Source organism: Podarcis muralis, chromosome 2 (genome assembly GCF_964188315.1).
Source record: "Podarcis muralis chromosome 2, rPodMur119.hap1.1, whole genome shotgun sequence".
NCBI classification, from domain to species: domain Eukaryota; kingdom Metazoa; phylum Chordata; class Lepidosauria; order Squamata; family Lacertidae; genus Podarcis; species Podarcis muralis.
In genome coordinates, this window is record NC_135656.1 from 60,139,754 (window position 1) to 60,159,535 (window position 19,782).

The window sequence follows — 19,782 nt, forward strand, 5'->3', positions numbered from 1 at the left end:
AAAAAAGTACAATCACCAGCTTTTATTTTCTGGAAGGAACCTGTTGCCTTAAACTACTGCATGCTGAGGAGAAACTAATTGGGTAAAAGCAGGATTGCCAAAGTGCCTGGCCAAAGCTGGTACTGATACTTTTGAAAGTTCTAAGCCTTAGAATCTGCTGCTGCTTGTTTTTGGTTTTTTTAAAAAATCCTCAAGTCTATGGCCAAATCCACAGCACATTAACTGTGGGATGGCTCCCGCAATGGCTATTGGGACTTCATTGGAGTCATCAAGCATTGTAGCCATTCTTCCCCCAGAGAGAGAAAAAATAAAAATAAAATAAAATAATAGATCGTAATTTTGGGGGAATGGCAGAAGAGATGGTGGTGAGAGACCTTGGCTAAGGAAGGGGAGGTGTTTGTTTGTTTTAAAAGAGAAAGCAAGTGCACTTCAGCTAAAGTCAAAAGCCCCCTTAATTGAATTAAAAGTTCTCTATTGTTAGGCAAGTTTGCCCTTCTTCAGAATCACTACAGAGATTCAGATGGCAACTGCCTCCCGGCCTTTTGAAGTGCACCATCAGGCGGTTCCTTTGCTATCTTTTCAACCATTGGATCAGAAGCTCTTTTATCATTGGGCAGCAAATAGACGCCCTTCAGGAGCCCAGCTTATAAATAACTTGGGATTTTGGTTGCTGTAACTTTCTTTATTCTGGATTATCTCTCATTTGGCATAGAAAAAAAGGATCTTAGCTGTGTGTCCTCCTCCCCGCTCCTATCTAGAAAAAGCCTATGTTGTCTGGGGGGGAAAGCTTTTGGATCTGCTAGTGGAATACAGAGTCACCATGAAGAGGGGCACCTTTGCCATCCTTACTGTTATTGGAATTTACGGAGAGATCTTCAGGATATCAGCATGGTAGGAGCTCAAGCCTCACTGCTACTAGGTGGTTCGCACCCACTTCAAAAAAGGATGGCCTTAAAATTCTGTTCAATGAGGTGTTTTATTGTTGTTTTTCTCTCTTTCCCTCCTTCAGGTCCGTGAACAACTTTTTGATGTCAGGAACCCAGGTAATTCCCACCCACCCCTTTTCAATATTGTGAGTTTAAATAGCTTTCAATGTAGTCTGCTTGAATGAAGTAACCACATCTGCTGATACAAAGCTTGTGCAGAATGGAGGGGAACTGGATAGAAACGGACTGTTTCAAGGATGTTTAGGGGGTTTTTTGAGAGAGAGAAAAAATAAACACCTCACTTCACCTCTTTTTTGGTCTGTTAAAGGCATATTTGACATATTCGTCCAGTGTGGCTGCTGGTGCCCTACGTGGAATTGAAGAGTGTAAGTACCAGTTTGCCTGGGAGCGTTGGAATTGTCCTGAGAGCACCCTGCAACTCTCCACTCACAATAAGCTGAGAAGTGGTAAGTGGATTTCTGCATGTCCTTTCCTACAGTCAGGTCTGTCTGGGTTCTGTGGTGGGCAATTTCTAATGAGGAAATGTGGGCTTGTTGGCAATGTCAGGCTTTGATCCTGGAATGTGTGAAGAAATGAACAGACGAAAATGCTTTTGGAACACATTCAGAGTTGGGGTTTTCAAATGAATACATTATCATTTATTGCGTCTCGTCTCACCCTTCTAAGGAGATAAGGCTGGGGCACAAAGTTCTTTTGCACTCCTTTCACCTTTCACAACAACAACAACCTTGTGAGGTAGGTTAGACTGAAAGTGAGCAACTGGCCAAAGGTCACCTAGTGAGCTTCGTGGCTGAGTGGAAATTGGAAGTAAAGTTTCTTCAGCTCTTTTCTCACAGTCTAACCACCATCAACCTGGCTCTCATTTCCATCACCACTGAAGAACAGGGAAAGTGCTTCCAGATCAGGGGGTACTTTTTCCCGAGAGACCTCTCCCTCTCAAAAAATAACACATGGGATTTACCCAAGAACATATCTATATATTTTAAAGCTACAATCTCTCTTCCTATTTTTCTTGTTTGGAAAAAAGTTAAACTCTCTTACAAAATGCAAATGGAAGGAATCCATCTCCAGAATAAGAAGAGCTAAACAAACAAAACAAAACTGCTGTGTTTTTAGATGATTTCTGATATTTTATTATTTATTGTTATTTCATTTTATAATGTATGTCATTTTAGTTTTAACATACTGTTTTAAGGCCCATGTGTTTGCCGTCCTGGACTTCTTTAGGAGGAGGTGTGGGATATAAATTCAATAATACATTAAATGGATGGGTGCAATTCTATGCCAGTCTACTCAGAAGTATATCCCATTGAATTCAATGAGATGTACTCCAAGATAAGAAGGTATAGGATTGAAGCTTCAACAGTAATACAAGAATAAGTGAACTTGTTTCAGCTCCAGCTTTCTGAAAATAATTACCAGCTGAAGTACCTAGTACTGTATCTTCATATTTAGGTGGCTACATTTTTGTTTAAGACATTTTTGTTTAAGAATGGTTTTATTGTTTTTAGTTTGAGTCTGTATCTTTGGTATTTTATCGTATTGCACACAGCTTCTGTAGCTTTTAACTATAAAGTGATATATAAACCTGCGAAATAAATAAATATTAGCAGCAGCAGCTTTATTTGCCAAGAGCTTTTAGAACAGTACCTTCTCTGTACTTTCGCCAAACAGGCATGCCAACTTTGTATGATATGACTCTAAAGCAAGATAGTTTACCAGCCCAATAGCTGGGATATAAAAATTGTGATCATAGACTTTTTTGTTTCTGTGTTAAATGATTGTATATATTCCATAATGCTCTGATGCTAGTGATACACAGACCATGTTTAGTGCAGAAAAATAAAACCTGACCTTATGCTTAGTGTCAAGTATTATATATCAATGCTCATGTTATAGTGGATTTATAAAAGGGATCTAGAGACCAGGAAAGAGTAGAAGAAGAAATGTAGGGGACAATTTTGGCCTTTTCTTTTCTTTTCTCCTGATGCTGACTGGTCCTTCTTTCAGCTACCAGGGAGACGTCTTTTGTTCATGCCATTAGCTCAGCTGGTGTAATGTACACTCTTACCAGGAACTGCAGCATGGGAGAATTTGAAAACTGTGGCTGCGATAACTCAAGAAAGGGACATGCAGGTGAGACCTCATCTTGGTGGGCATAATTCTGGAATGAGTTCATTACGTATTGCTTTGCTTTTCACACTTCTAGGTGGCAGAATCTCCATTTCCGCGCTTTGTGCCAGCTGTTTTTGGTTGCTAAATCTGGCTTCCCAATAGCAAGAAAGATACAATTCAAACTAAATTATAATTAAAATATATTTCTTAGCCCCTACTTTCATTCCAGTCCAAACCTGGCTATTACCCGTTTCCCTGTTTCTTCTGTGATACCTCCATGTGCTCAAACCCATTTCTGTTGGAAGATTCATACCAGAACAGTTTGCAAATTATGCTATTTTTGTCCCCCCAGGTGGAAAAGGATGGGTTTGGGGAGGCTGCAGTGACAATGTAGAATTTGGTGAAAGAATTGCCAAAAAATTTGTGGATGCTTTGGAGACAGCACATGATACCAGAGCTTCAATGAATTTGCACAATAATGAAGCAGGGAGACTGGTAAGTGAGAAAATATGTAGTCTTCATTTGAAAAATACTTCTTTTAGAATGTGTAAATGGCCAAAGAGAAGAGTGACCTCAGAGTCGCCCCTTCAGGCTGTCCTTTTCTGAATAAGCTGACTGACTCACTGATTTCATGGGCTGACTGGAAATAAGGGTTGCTCAATACTGAATGCGGGCAGTCACCTTATCAGGCCCTCAGGGTGAATTCCTGATTAATTTTACCTGCTTCTTGTTTTCTGAAATAGAGATGGGGCATACCTAATTGTTTTAAGCAGGATGGAGAAACTACCACTTCAGTGGGTTACTTTAAAAACAAAACAAAAAAACCCTTACAATTGTATTCATTTGTATTCGGTTGCAACAAAACAAGAAAATAGTAAAAATGTATTTATTTATTTCATAAAATTTATAGACCGATTGATTGTAAAAAAACGCACACCCTTAGAGCAGTTGACAAAAACTAGAGACAGTAAAATCAAGAAAAATGTACAACCCCACTTTAAAACGTACCAAAGTTAAAATGCTGAAACAGATTAAAATCACCTTGTTTTCTAAGCATCTGGATTGGTTTGTCTAAATAGGAATGTTTTTAGCAAGCACCGAAAAGAGTGCAGGTCTCAATAGGCAGGTAGTTCCACACTGTAGGTGCTGCCACACTAAGCAGTCAAGTTCTTACAAATGTGGAACGGGTATTATGTAGCACCTGTAGTAGTGCCAATTTGGTTGAAGCGGTCGAGGAATGGCATAGGTATGGTAAAGTGATCTCATAGGTAAACTGGTTCCAAGTTAAGAGTTTTATATACTAAGAGCAGTGGGGGGTTTTTCCTAAAAAAATTAATGGGTACACTCATTCTGCACTAACTGCAGATTCCAGATTAAGCACAAGGGGAGCCCCACATAGAGTGAATTGCAGTAATGCAGTAGAGTGCATTGAAGTAACCAATGCATGAACTATTGTGGCAAGGCTTTCCTGGTCCAAGAATGGCCATAGCTGTCGAACCAGCTGCAGTTGGTAAAAGGCACTTGTAGCCATGAGGCTACCTGAGCCTCCAGCGACAGAGCTGGATGCAGAAGCACCCTGAAATTGCTCCTTCAGGAGACAAGCAACCCCACCTAGGGTAGAAAACTGAACACAAAAAACAAAAATATACACTTTGATTCTATCTATATGGCTACCAGACCCGTAATCGGCTGAGCTAAATTGTTGTCTGTTCTCTGTTAGGTGGATCAGTTTTCTGTTCTAGGCTCTCTGGACGTGGTTCAACCTAGTGGCTTGGACAAGTCTCATCATGACTCCTCCTCACTCTGTTTCAAAACAAGGGAACGTTTTTACACAAGGGTGATCAGTTCTGTTTGATTAGTGTGATGCAACTGAAATTTGAAAGAAGCAAATTTCTGGTTTAATCTCTGTTGATATATAACATGACTTTAAACAATTTGTTCTGTTAAGCACATTTTTGGGTGCAATGAAGATTAACCTCTTAGGCAAAGGACTAGCATCCTATACATTCCTGATAGAAGCATGCCAGTCTTGAGTATCTTCTGGACTGAAAATTCAAGCTGCAATTCTATGCCTACCGGGGAGTAAGCCCCACTGAACACAGAGGAATGATTTTTGAGGAACATGCATTGGATTGGATGGCATGCTGCTTCCATCTAAAACAACTCCACATAATTAGGAAATTTAGCTCCTGGAAAATAAATACTTTTAAGATGTAGGAAAATAACTTTTAAGATGTAGGAAAGCTTCTGATAGCATTATTCCAAATCTTGGTCACCGAGGCCCAGTGTTGGCATTCATCATGGTGGGCTCAACATGGTTATCACTGGTCAGCAGCTTCCTTAATTAAGAAATAAATATTAAAAGCTTTTAATGGCATGGTGCTAAACCCAGGGCTATAAATGGAAGCACATTTTGCACAGGCTGCAGGTGCTATTAACTTAATTTCCCCAGAATTACTACTATATTGGGGTCTAGGGGCATTCTGGGTAAATTAAGCCCTGATGGGAAGGAAGACAGTTGCTGTTTATCATGCACTTTATACCTGTCTAAATTCCCTCTCCCACACAACTTTTTAAAATGTGAGCAGTGCTTTTTTCTAGACTTTTTAATAACAAAAAAGAGGTTTTGATACTGCGTACCCTTGAGTACCCCCTGGAAAAAAACCTGCACTGGGTCCTCTTTTGCTTGCAATAAGGTGTCCTCCAGATGTTATTTGACTCCCCATCAGCCACAGCCAGGAATGATGGGAGCTAGAGTCCAGCAACATGCGAAGGGCACCTGTTGGCTTCTCTCCTACTAAGGGCAAATGAAGACGGCCACTATTACAGCTGCCTTGCCTGGTGCTTCTCTTCTCTGTGTCTCACTAAATGTTATGGCCCACATCCTCTCTCTGCCCCTTGCAATGTACATCAGTGTGGAACTGGGGGGTGGGCACAGAGGGCACATTTCTCAGGCTCATTCCAGACTTGGTGTTCTTAATTGTTCTCTTGTCTCTCACCCAAGGCTGTAAAAGCAACCATGAAGAAGGTTTGCAAATGTCACGGGGTCTCAGGGAGCTGCAGCATCCAAACCTGTTGGCTGCAGCTTTCAGATTTTCGAGAGATTGGAAATTACCTGAAAATCAAATACCGCCAGGCTCAGAAGCTGGAGACAGACAAGAAGAGAATGAGAGCGGCAAACAGTGCAGACAGTCGTGGAGTCACACTCGAGACCTTCAGCACCCTGCTATCCGGTGAACTTGTCTACTTGGAGGACTCTTCTGACTACTGTGTCAAAAACATGACCTTGGGCCTCCGCGGCACTGAAGGACGAGAATGCCTGCAAGGCGGTACAAACCTGTCCCAGTGGGAGAAGCGGAGCTGTAAAAGGCTCTGTTCAGAGTGTGGGTTGAAAACGGAGGCTAGGCAGACAGAAACAGTCACCAACTGCAACTGCAAGTTCATCTGGTGTTGCACCGTGAAATGTGAACAGTGCAAAGAAGTAGTCACCAAACATTACTGCTCCAGACAAGACAGCTCTTCCTCCAATAACACTCGGAGGCGAAACAAAGGACGCAAATCAGCAGCTGTCTAACTACTACCTATGACAGCCTTCCAGCGAACTGTTAAATGATCACATTTCAGGCATACAGTATTTTTTTACTTGGAGTATCCAGAAAAGTTTTATATATTTGGACCATGCTTACCCAAGTCCCTCCCCCACCCCCCTTATTCTGGACACATCTTCAATTTGACCAATATTTGGAACAAAACTGGTGCTCATTTAACGTATTTGTGCCGCTCCCCACCCCCCACAATAATATACTCCACGCTACTTCTGCTTCAGGTACCTATTTCCCTACTCTCACACAATTTAGAGCAATATTCTGCCCTATAAGGCACCTCAATATTATAAGGATCTGTGGTCCAGGCTGGAAACTGGGATTTTTGAGTGTTTTAACTTTTCTCTGGTGTGTAAGGGGGACAGGCTGTTGGAATAAGATAGCCACATATCCCATACCTTCCAGGAATCCACGTGCATACGCAAAAAATAATAAAACTAGGAACCCCCAGAACCAGGCCCCCACAAGGAGGAAAGTGGCGCAAGGGCTCTGGCAGGGACCTAGAGCCCTTCCCCCACTTCCCAAAGCCCAGTGGGAGCTAAAGCCTGAGAGCCCTCACACTGCCTTCCGAAAGCTGGGGATCACAGCTTTGCACAGGTGGGGTGAGGGGAATATATAAATTGAGAGTGGATTTCTGCTGCTCTCCATTTATTTATTTATTTATTTATCCCCCTCCCTCCCCAAACAAAGCTGCGATCGCGTAAGTTAAACAAGCGTAAGATGCAAGTTACCTATATGCTCCTTAAGCTTAGACTGTATACTTCCAAGGTTTTCCAGTTTACTTCTAAAGCTTCATAGTTAGCTGTAAGTGCACTTGTAGTCACTTTATTGTCTGTTTCTGGTTAAAAAGCCTTCCTTTTTAGAAGTACCAAATGCAAAGGTATGAAGTCCAGATTTTAATATTGTCAAAGCTAAATTTGTAGAACAAATTTTCCCAGGTCCGGTTTACAAAGTCAGGGGAAATCATTTGCCATTATTATGGAAATGCCTGATGGTTCTCTTGTGTGCAGCTTGGTTCCCATTAATATTTTCTCATGTGGTTGCAGTAGCACAGCTGCTTGTGTGTATGGAAATCTGAACGTGTGAACTGTTGCACAGTGATTTTCACACCCACCATGTGATGAGATCATGACGGAATTAAGTTATGTGGGATCTAAAGCAATAGGGACTTAATGGCCATTGTGTTTTCAACAAGGTAGGTTTTTGCGTGTGCAAGTTATTGCATGTATACAATGTATGTACCTCAGCCCTTCAGGCAACCCAGTTGCATGCAAATTCCACCAAAATAACACTTGATGGAGAAATATGGGTTGTCTGAATCCTTACAACATACACTATGTTTATTCTTGAATGTATCTAATGGAATTCACAGGAAAGTGTAAAGAGTCGGCTTCTTTGTAATGCTGCATGTGCATCGATTGTAAATATATATATATTTTTAGAATGTGAAACATATGCACTTTTTGATGTGAGGAATTTAGAGTCCCTAGTTCTCCCTGAGGTGGGGGTAGAATACATGTCTGGGCTAAACCACTTCACACTGCATGTGGTGTTGAGGCCTGCATGGCAGAATATCTCTTCATACCAAAAACATTAATTTCACACAGAAAACAATCTCATAGAAAAAGGTTCACATGCAGACTTCGTTCAAAATACTAGTTTTCTGTATGCAAGCTGTGTTTCTGTATGGAGAAGTGTTCAGTCAGAGGAGCTCCTACCCAGGGTCTGAAGTGGTATGGGAAAGATCCAGTTTTACCACCTCACTTGAAAATAAGCCATATTTCCCCCCAGTTAGAATACACCTACTTTCTCCAACCACCACAAGGGTGGCTTTGTGGACAATATTATGCTTTACCGTCAATGCATTTTAAGTGTACTTTTCACAAAGTCATTGCAGTGGATAACCAAGCAACTTTTAATTCTCTGTTTCTGGGCGAAATGCTGTGCTTTGGTGTCCTTTGCCACCTAAAATCACAATAAATTCAACAGCTATCAATTTGGTGCACTTTGGTAGCTGATCAACGTGTCCTGTTTTGAAGAGATTGTTATAAGACAAGTGAAGCTGAGGCTTATTCTGCATATTATTTTGCAATAAACCCTTTTTAAAAAATAAAACGAATGTTTTCTTTTTAATTTTGATTTTTTTTAAAAAAGCTGCTTAAAGTCTCTGTGTGTGCCATGTGGAGATAGCTATATACCTATGCACACACAATAATGCTACCTTAAAAAGAAGCGGGGGTGAAGAGGGTTGCTATGGCTTGGATAGCAGCCCACAAAATTAAGCCAGACAGTGACTCTCAACAGTCCCTTTTTCTTTAGGATATAAATTGGGCAGAATACTAGATTGCAAACATTGGCCCAGTAAAAGTAAATTTCCCTTGTCGCTTTAATTTGTCTATTGTCTAATGTTCTTCAAACAATGCCGGCTCCAATTGTGTTTGATGTGGTAAACATCAGGGCTTGTTGCAAAATTCTTTATTCTAAGGAACAAGATTAACCCTTTGAACTGGAGAGTATAAGTGAAAACTTGGAGGCAGTTGTGAATGTATCTGTGGGCTCCCTGCTGTTTGCTCCTATAAACAACCTGAAGACATGCATGCCTGGGAGGGCAAGAGGAGACACTGGCTTCAGCCAAATTGGCCTCTTGATTAAATGTGTATTCCAGATCTCTTCCTGGATTCAGCTGATTATTTTGGTGCCTCAAGAGGCTATTTCCCCCCACAAGGTTTATTAGCCATTTGCCGTGTTAGATATTTGGTAGATGAGCTGTGTCAAAGAACAGCTAACTTGGCTAGTTCTCAATTCCTACCTTCCCCCTTGGGATGCCAGATATTTTAAAGCAGGTCTGACCACATGGCCCCAAAGGATGATAACCAATGGGTGCATTCTGCTATTGACTCCATTATATTATATATTTCTAAAATTTTAATCCAGTGCAAGGTTGTCACGTGGCTATTAGTTACCAGTTGCTGGAAACCAGGCTCAGATTCTGCTGGAGGGCTTCCCAAAGGCATCTGGTTGGCCACTGTAAGAACAGGATGCTGGACAAGAGGGGCCTTTGGCCTGATCCAGCAGGCTCTTCTTCTTTTCTGACTGCTGAACATACTTTTCGACAATTTTGAGTCCAGCATTCTGTTGTCATTTCCATCAACCATCAACCTTGGTACACGCTAAGGGTTACAGATGTTGCCATGGCTAATGCTTCAAGCTTCAGAGACTGTATGATAAAAAGTATGCTGCTTACTTTCAAATGGCTGCATGTCGTAATTGAACTATATCGTGAGAGGGATACAACCTGAGCCTGTAACCACATTGTGGAGACAGGAGGGCCACTGTGGGAACAGGGATAGCCCCAGCATTACAACTTCTCTCCTGGGCTTGACTGGGAATGTGTGTGTGTTACGCAGCTGCGTTTCCTCTGGTGGTTATTATCCCAAGGTAATTTTAAAGACCAACAGATGGATAATTATCTTAGAATATAGTTTAGGTTACATTACTCTTCAAGGTAAAACCAATGGTGAAACCTAAATTTTCACCTTACTCATGTGAGCAGAGATGGGCAAACAGCAAATTAAAGGTTTATATTAATATCAGAGAAAGTGATTACAGGAATATTTCCTCGGGATATCTGTGATATTTGCAAGTGATCATAGGGGACCATTGCCACTATTTGCTTAAGAAGGGCAGGCAAGCTGAATGTACCGTGGCAGCTGCCTCTTCTCTTATATCCCTAGCCATCTATATGGACCATTGGTTGGGGAAAACAGAAGTACACCTGATTAACAATCCACAATTTAACTAAAGAAACACCAGAAGATTAATTTCTGCTGTCAGCAAAGCATCCTGTTATATTCATTCTAGGTTTGTTCCTTGGTGCCAATGACACACTAATGATGGGTTGTTGCGTTGTTGTTTTTACCCGTCTTAGAATAGAGACAGAAGAATGTATTTATTTTTACACCATTCATTTCCTGCATTTCCACATGGGGTTAGCAGTTGTATGAAGTGAATATTATGGCTCCCAATGCAAAGGCTCTCCATCACTCAAGCTGACATCTCCTCTTGAGGAGAATAAGTGACCTTTTCATATGCAGCTTAACTAGCCGGTCACACCACAACTAAATTGGGAAAAGCCATGGGTCACATCAATTCCTGGAGGCCTTAAAAACAAAAGTGAGAGGCTCTTTTCAACTTGCAAAAAAACAAAACAAAACAAAGAAAAACCTCCCTTAACATTACAAAGTTAGAGGGTTGTAATTGCCATTTCTGATAGCCTCTTTTCCAGCATGAGCAGAGGCAGGTGCACAACACAAAATGGTGGCTAGGGGGTAATTATCAGCTGTGCAGGATTTTCAAAGCAGTCCAATAAAAGTTTGATGATGCCCAGAATTAAACTCAAATGAGGATGTGGATCAGGGCTGACCAGATAGCTGAACTTAAAAGAAAGCGATATAAGAGTCCCTTTCAGAGGCATTTGAAAATATGCAGTGAAAACAGATGATGGAGGAATGGGATTTGGGTGCATTAGTTCCAGCTTCTGGGTCAACTTCAAAGGCAGCCCTACATAGAATGGATTGCAGTAAGCCAATCTGAAGGTTACCAGCATGTGGATAGCAGTGGTCAGGCTATCCAAGTCCAAGAAATGGCCATAGGTGTCATATAAGCCAAAGCACTCCTAGCCACTGAGGGCACCTGGACTTTTAGTGAGAGAAATGGATCCAGGTAATTAACCACTTATTGGGGCTTGGGAACCATCCCACTCCCAGAAGGCTTCTGTCCTGTCAGGATTCAGATTCAATTTGTTGGTTCTAATCTAATCTACCAATGAATCCAAGCACCAGGCCAGGGTTTGCATTGCCCCTTCCAGATCACTCATTAAAGATAAACAGAGCTAGGTATCATCAACAAAAGGAAGACACGTTACCCCAAGTCTCCCAATAACCACTCCTAATGATTCTATATAGATGATAAATAGCACTGGGGACAGTAGTACCCTTTGGCTCCCCACAGCACAACTGCCTCGGGTCCGAACTATAATCACCCAATGTTATTCTCTGAAATTGACTCTGGACTGGACTAGGTAAAGGTAAAGGTACCCCTGACCATCAGGTCCAGTCGCGACCGACTCTTGGGTTGCGCGCTCATCTCGCTCAAGAGGCTGGGAGCCGGCGCTTCTCCGCAGACAGCTTCCAGGTCACGTGGCCAGTGTGACTAAGCCGCTTCTGGCGAACCAGCGCAGCACACGGAAACGCCGTTTACCTTCCCGCTGGAGAGCGCCCCCTATTTATCTACGTGTACTTTTGGGGTGCTTTCGAACTGCTAGGTTGGCAGGAGCTGGGACCGAGCAACGGGAGCTCACCCCGTCGGGGGGATTCGAACCGCCGACCTTTTGATCAGCAAGTCCTAGGCACTGGTTTAACCCACAGCGCCACCCGCGTCCCCCCTGGACTGGACTGGACTAATACAAGACAGTGGCTTGAGCAAGTTCAGGAGGATACCTTGATCAAGGATATCAAAAGGTGCTGAGAGATCAAGTAAGAATAAGAGGGACACAGTCCTCCTGTCCTTCTCCTCATAAAAGTCATCCATCAGAGCAAGGAAGGTCAATTCCATGTCTCTCCCTCCTCAAACACCTATTCCCAAGCACATGTTGTAAGAAATAATTTATTAGTTCTTAGTTCTTTCTTACTTTTCATAGGTGTGTCTGGAAGGCAGAGGGGCAGGGTAATGTGAGGAAATGGGTGAACATGTCTTGCATGCTATTGGACAGTCTAGGCTTTGGACCAAACTTGCATCAAGAAAGCTCTGCTTCTATGCATCACCAGATAACATACAGGAGTTTTTCTATGGTTCTTTCAAGATTCTTTCCTGCTTAATTCAACAACATAAAGCACTTGAAATTTGCACTGCTGGCAAATGAATATGGGCCCATTTACAATGGACATAATACTCCAGGCCAACGATATTTGAATCCGGATTTCAAACATGACAAAGTTTGGAAGGAACAAATCAGATTCAAGGTAAATCGCCCCTGCTATCTTTTAAATGTGCAGCCATCAGCTGATGGGGTGTATGCTACCTTTCAGTGTACTTAATCAGGAGCAAGAAAGAGACCAAGAGAGATACTGCAGCTTTATCTCATTATATCACCAGAGAACCATCACAAATCACTGTATGATTCCTTCTCTGACAGTTGGAAGCACTAAATTGTGCCTCTGTTATCCAGAACTCCCTAAACTTACAAATACAGGCCAGAAACTTTAAAGAGAAAGATAGTGTAAATCATTCTAGAGGAGGTCTACAAAAAGCTTAAGACTTCCTGGCCTGTAATAGTAATAATAATAATAAAGGGTCACTTAACAATGAGGAATCTAGTTTACAGCATCCCTCTGGGAGAGATTGCCAAAGATAAGGGTGGTGGTGGTGGTTATGGAATTTCCCTCAACTTTGGCAGCACTGACGAAGATTAAAATCAGGAGGTAAAATGTTTTTAAAATAGAGCAATAATCCAGAGAGAGAGAGAGAGTGAGAGTGCCAGAGCTGGGATAGATTCAGAAAATACAACATACTCCACCTGTTGATGTTGAGTGCTCTCTAATTTTCATTTCCCCTTTGCTCCCATAGAACCCTCTTTTAAGGGATTAGCTCTCACTGAGGCAGTCAGTCTGTATCTGGGTGGGCTGTACCACTTCAGACTCATTGCCTGTGGGAAGCTCCCACGTTCAAATTAGGAAAATCATTCACCCTTGCAAAGTGGAATATCAAGAAGGGCTCTAGGTTAGATTGAGTGCCTCACATGCTAGTTTTCTATCTCAAGCTTTATTCTGCATGAAGTACATTCTGGACACAGGCTTACCCCCTCAGTGAGAACTAGGCCTAGCCACCCTTAAAGAGCAGTGGCGTAGCGTGGGGGGTGCAGGGGGGGCCGGCCGCACCGGGCGCAACATCTGGGGTTAGGGCAAATCCACAGGTTAGGGGGCGCAAATCCACGGGTTAGGGGGCGCAAATTACTTGCCTTGCCCCGGGTGCTGACAACCCACGCTACGCCACTGTTAAAGAGTGCAGAAAGCCCAGGCATTTCTGTTCATTGTTTTTTTTAAGACAATAGCCCTGTTCAGAGAGGGCACAATTTTGATTGTGGTGGCCCCTTCTATAAACCCAGCAACCACATGCTTATGTGTTAACCATGGTTTACTTCTGCAGTGAGCAAATAGTCCAGTACAGTGGTACCTCTGGTTACAGACGCTTCAGGTTACAGACTCCGCTAACCCAGAAATAGTACCTCAGGTTAAGAACTTTGCTTCAGGATGAAAACAGAAATCGTGCAGCGGCAGTGCAGCGGCAGCAGGAGGCCCCATTAGCTAAAGTGGTACCTCAGGTTAAGAACAGTTTCAGGTTAAGAACGGACCTCCAGAACGAATTAAGTTCTTAACCTGAGGTACCACTGTATTTGTAATTGTTCTTCTAACCCAGGCTTCCTCAACCTCAGCCCTCCAAATGTTTTGAGACTACAATTCACATCATCCCTGACCGCTGGTCCTGCTAGCTGGGGATCATGGGAGTTGTAGGCCAAAAACATCTGGAGGGCCGAGGTCAAGGAAGCCTGTTCTAAACTGTTACTGAGTCCAGTTTTCTTAGCAGTCTATTAGCATGTTTTGGAACACATTATGCAGACTTTATTTTCAACAGAGCTTGGTTGATACCCACGCAGTGCAGAAACAGGCTTCTCAGGATGGGCAATATGTTTCATTCAAATTAATTTCTTTCTAAACAGCAGCAGCAGCAACAACAACAACAACAACAACCATAAATTACTTGAAAACTATCAGACTGATTCTAAATGTATGACCCTGAAGAGCTATCATTTTATATGTGCATAGTACCATAGGAAATTAAATGAGAAGTTGCTTCCTCAGCCCTTTGCACTCCTTCAGATTTGAGATGATGGCACTATTCAAGGCAAGCAGTAAGGTGCCTGTTCACTATTTGCAACACAAAGCCATGCATGGTCAAAACTCTGTTGGCCATTTTCACATATTTACATAGAAAACCCTAGAGGAAAATATACCATGGGATACCCTAGTTTGGCATAACTCGTTAGGAACTGAATTAGCTCGCAATAACCTAACCAATTAGCAGGGTTACCAGACGCAAATTAAAAAATAAGATTCCATGGCCTTTGCTCCTGTGTTTTTCACAACAACCTGACACAATGACATTTATCAGATTGCTTTGTCCACAGTTCCCTTTCTTCCGCAGGAGAGCAATGGCTGGCTATGGCTTTTGGTCCCTGTTGTCTTACGAGTCTGGCAAATGGCCAACAGCATCTATTGCGCCAGAAGACAAGAGTGACATACAGCAGGAACAATACAACTCTTACATGGGAACAACCCTTAAAGGTAAAGGGACCCCTGACCATTAGGTCCAGTCATGGCCGACTCTGGGGTTGCGGTGCTCATCTCGCTTTATTGGTCGAGGGAGCCGGCGTACAGCTTCCGGGTCATGTGGCCAGTATGACTAAGCCGCTTCTGGCGAACCAGAGCAGTGCACGGAAATGCCGTTTACCTTCCCACCAGAGTGGTACCTATTTATCTACTTGCACTTTGACATGCTTTTGAACTGCTAGGTTGGCAGGAGCAGGGACCGAGCAACGGGAGCTCACCCCGTCACGGGGATTTGAACCACTAACCTTCTGATCAGCAAGCCCTAGGCTCTGTGGTTTAACCCACAGCGCCACCCACGTTCCATGGGAACAACCCTTACATGGGAACAACTTTCAGAGCCATGATAGTACAGCAAAAAAAACCAAGAAGTCCTATAGCACCTTAAAGAGCAACACATTTACATTCCACTTGATTACAGTAGATGTATACTTGCAGGAGAGTAAGTTGAACTGAAATTGGTGGACCTCACTTCCAAGTAAACAGGGACACACAGATAAGTGCCAAGGCCTGGGCACTTGACCTGGTTATGCAACTGTCCATTGGCACTGAGCGTGGAAAGGGCAGTTATAGGCAAGTATTAGAATCTGAATATAGTTATTATTCTATTTTGTACAGAATATAAAATGCTGTGGGGTTGTTGTTTTTTGCTATCTAAACATGTAATACATTTTATATTTACAAGATACTTAATCCAACAAGAGGACAGAAAATTGGCTGAGAAACAAAAAGAGCAAATATATTATCTGAAGAGCCAAAATATTATCTCAGCTGATATCAAACAAGCAAGTGAGAGCCAGAGCTTGATGGCAAATTGATTAGCCAAAATCTTATGCAAATTTTGAATTCTAGCCAAGCCCCGTCCTAGTCTTGATATTCCAATTCAGAAGAAGGAACATCCATGTACATTCTTTGGGGATTTTGAAATTCTAGAACATGGCATTTTTAAAATAAAACACTCCCACACAAAACATAGGATATCAGGGCACCTTAGAGAAAATGAATTGGTTTTTAACAGAATAAGCTGACCCTCAACATTTTTGCATAATGCAAGCCTATAAATTTGAAATAATTATCTGCCAAAATGTTCCTTCTTATAAGGATGTATATATTAGAATAGCCCCAGTATATGCAGGCCTTACTCATTTACATTTCAGTAGAAACCGATGGCATTTTCTCCATCATGCAAGGATTTTGGGGTACTATCGTTGGCCTTATGTCCACGTAAGCACATAAACTGGCTCCAATCCTATGCATACTTGCCTGAAGGTATGCCCCAATGAACACAGCGTAGCTTATTTCTGTATAAGCGTGCACTGTACTGCATTAGTAAAATGCCAGCAGAAATCGTTCTACAGTTGCGCTTAGTTTTATTCGTGGCCATAGTGAAAGAGACATTGCGAAACTAGTTTTCAGGCAGGTGCCGTGAAGAGCAGAAATAGGCCTTCCACATTTTAGCAGTTTGGTCTGTGGCTATGCCTTTCACAGTTTGTTTGCTAAATTAGGTATTATAAAAATAGCTGGTGTGATTGAGAGGATGTGTTAATCTCCGTGGCTTTACCATTTCCCTGTAATGACTGTTTTATGTTGGGTACATGGTAAAATGTTTTATGGTGCAGGCAGGAGATTTATTCACATACATATGCTAAAGGTTCCTTGGAATGTTCTCACATAGAGAGCAAAGAGCCCTCAGCACAGAAACGAGATGCATTCAAAATATTGCTGTCATTTGTACTCCCAACACAAATGCCACCCAGCAAGAAGGAACTATTACAATCCATAAACAAATGTCAACTAGTCCAAATAAATGCAGCTTCTAGCTTCTGTTTATTTACTTACTTAAACAAATTATATTGCTCCTCCCTCCTTCCAATTGTTAAGGACAGAATAGTAAACATATTGTGGCAAATAACTCTCTCTTCCCACAAAATGCATCACTATATATTTAAAATAAAACAAAAAGGAATGCACTATAGAATCACAGATTTGCAGAGATGGAAGGGATTCTGAAGGTCATCTAGTCCAACCCCCTGCAATGCAGGAATCTCAACTAGATTATCCATGACAGATGGCCATCCAACCTCTGCTTAAAAACCTCCAAGGAAGAAGATTCCATCACCTTTCGTGGGAGTCTGTTCCACTGTCAAGCAGCTCTTATTGTCAGAATGTTCTTCCTAATGCTTAGTGGGAATCTCGTTTCTTGTAATTTGAATCCACCAGTAGTTTTCCGACCATTTTCTAATAGTCAACAACTGAATTCACTATATAGCAGATGCATCCTATTTCTATTCAGATTGATGGCGTGTTTGGTGCTGACCTCAATGGGAAGTGATTGACACTTTGCAGGAATGTTGCTTTTCTTTCATTGCTTCTATGCTTACTCAAAACTCAAATGGTTTGGGTAATATCTTTGATTTGATGAGCTTGTAACTGAAGTTACTCAAGCCAAACATTTATGTGACACAAGACATAATCTGAACTACATATGAGGTTCTACATATTTACCGAGAGTTCCACTGAGTACATTGGGGTTTTACGCCACATGTACCATTCTTAACAGTGCAATCTACTAAGAAGCAAGACCCACTGAATGTAATGGGATTACTGACAGGTAAGTGAAGACCCGATTACAGCCTATTTTTTCTGTGTCCAATGCAGTAACCCTTCATGAAATTACTACCCCGGGACATCTTTTTTACACTGCCATTCTGCAAGGGGGAAATTCATGCCATAAAACTGGAGACATTTTCAACCCTTTAATGTTCTCATGATGAGAGGTATCATTCCCCCATTTGTCTGCAAGCTGTTCTTCCCGCCCACTTGCCATTAACTGCTGCCACAATGCTGAGAAGAGCAACAAGGGACTTCCCTCTGAGTTGATGGTAGTGTCACTCTATCATGAGCTAGCAGGGGGTAGTACCACAGCAATTTGGTCAGCAGCCATTCTCTAGGACGCAATACTTATCAATCACATCTCTGATGTGTTTGGGACTCCAGGGGGCTGGATACTTTTCTGGTGAAGAGGCAGTAACAGAGAGCTCAGAACACTGGAGGAAGCCACTCTACATATGCACATATACAGGCATGATTTGTTGTACTATGATCCTGTTTCAAGAGAAGAGGATTTCTCTTTCTGTTAACAGAACAGCAGTTTCTGGGTTACCCTTGCAGCTTATACCCAGAACAAACTTAGTTGGTCTCGAAGGTGCTACTGGACATTTAAAAAAAATTTTTTTTTTACTTTAGCAGCATTATGTGAGGGTCTGCAAGTCTATGTATTTGAGCTGACATTTGCAAATAAACAACATCAAAGTGCAAAAATGATTCAGTATGGTTTTCTAAAATATTCTCATGCTGTAGACACAATGCCAGGTGTGTATGTGGATGCACATTTCACACCTGAAATGTTCAGACTAGTAGGCAGACACTACAGCCCTCTTTGTAGCCAAAAGCATCTCTACCTAGATCTTATACTCCCCACTTCTCTAGGTCTGCCACCCATCAGTAGAATAAAGCAGTTTATATTCCTTGCTCTGGAACAGCAAGTTCAACAAAACCAAAGTCTTCTGATTACAGATAGGTAGCCGTGTTGGTCTGCCATAGTCAAAACAAAAAAATATTCCTTCCAGTAGCACCTTAAAGACCAACTAAGTTAGTTCTTGGTATGAGCTTTCGTGTGCATGCACACGAAAGCTCATACCAAAGTCTTCTGAGTTTGGCTCTTCAGTGTGTATCTGAAGAAGTGTGCATGCACACGAAAGCTCATACCAAAGTCTTCTGAGTTTGGCTCTACTAGAGAGCATCAACTCCCCAAACCTTGGTTTGAAAAGCAGAAGAGTTGGTGTCCTTAATCTGCTCCTTTCATGTCAGCTACTTTACTCAATTAATTTATTACAATGCAATGGCCAATCTGCAATTCTAATCCTTAAAGGGTGTGTGTGTCAAGATTAGCCAATTTAGGATCCTAATCTCTAAAGGGTGGCCAAGATTAACGACTACTGTACGGGAACTCAGGAGATAAGTGCTATTAAATGGGTCAATGGATTTTCCCCCAGAAAGTGTTATTGATAACTATAGCCTAGGAATTTAATTTCCCGAGTTTGGCTTCTTTACACAGTTTGATAATAAAATGTACAGTGCTTTGAGCTCCTTGGGGAACGGGACATAGATAAAAGAATGAATGGGTGATTTAATAAATAAACACAATCAAATTAACAGCCACAGCCCCCAGGTCCAGATGTTGAGATGACCCCTTAGGCTTTCTGAGTTGCATAGAAGCCTTAATTTAATCAGGTGTAGCTTTTCCCATCATGATGAAATAGTGATTAGAAGTCACACCTTGAGGAATGTTCTCTTGTTGCATCACTTAAAGGAACTGGATTCCAGTGAAGGTCATGACTTAGTGCTCCTATTATCCTAGGCTGAGATGGGAATTTCATGTAAACTGTGAGTTGTTTCCTTTGTGCATTATAATTAGGTGCTTTTGTTATGTTATTTGAGTTCCATACCTGCAGACATGGCTGATCTAGCAGACATCTCTACTAATGGGAGATGGAAGACCATTTTTACAGATTCATGGTTCGTTCATTTTCTTTCTTTCTCTCTCTCTCTCTCTCTCTCTCTCTCTCTAAGCTCTAAATAGGCAAGGGGCGCTCCTTATATCTATGGCTATTAATA

At 41.9% G+C, this 19,782-nt stretch overlaps 1 protein-coding gene across 1 annotated transcript; it reads left to right on the forward strand.

Annotated features, from left to right (window-relative positions):
* The first annotated feature begins 300 nt into the window (after positions 1 to 300).
* WNT8A (Wnt family member 8A) lies at positions 301 to 9,423 on the forward strand. The gene is made up of 6 exons (XM_028718131.2): positions 301 to 891; positions 1,010 to 1,043; positions 1,255 to 1,393; positions 2,958 to 3,083; positions 3,415 to 3,557; positions 6,067 to 9,423. The coding sequence occupies exons 1-6, from the start codon at positions 821 to 823 to the stop codon at positions 6,634 to 6,636; spliced, it is 1,083 nt and encodes a 360-aa protein (XP_028573964.1). The 5' UTR covers positions 301 to 820; the 3' UTR covers positions 6,637 to 9,423.
* The last annotated feature ends 10,359 nt before the right edge of the window (positions 9,424 to 19,782 follow it).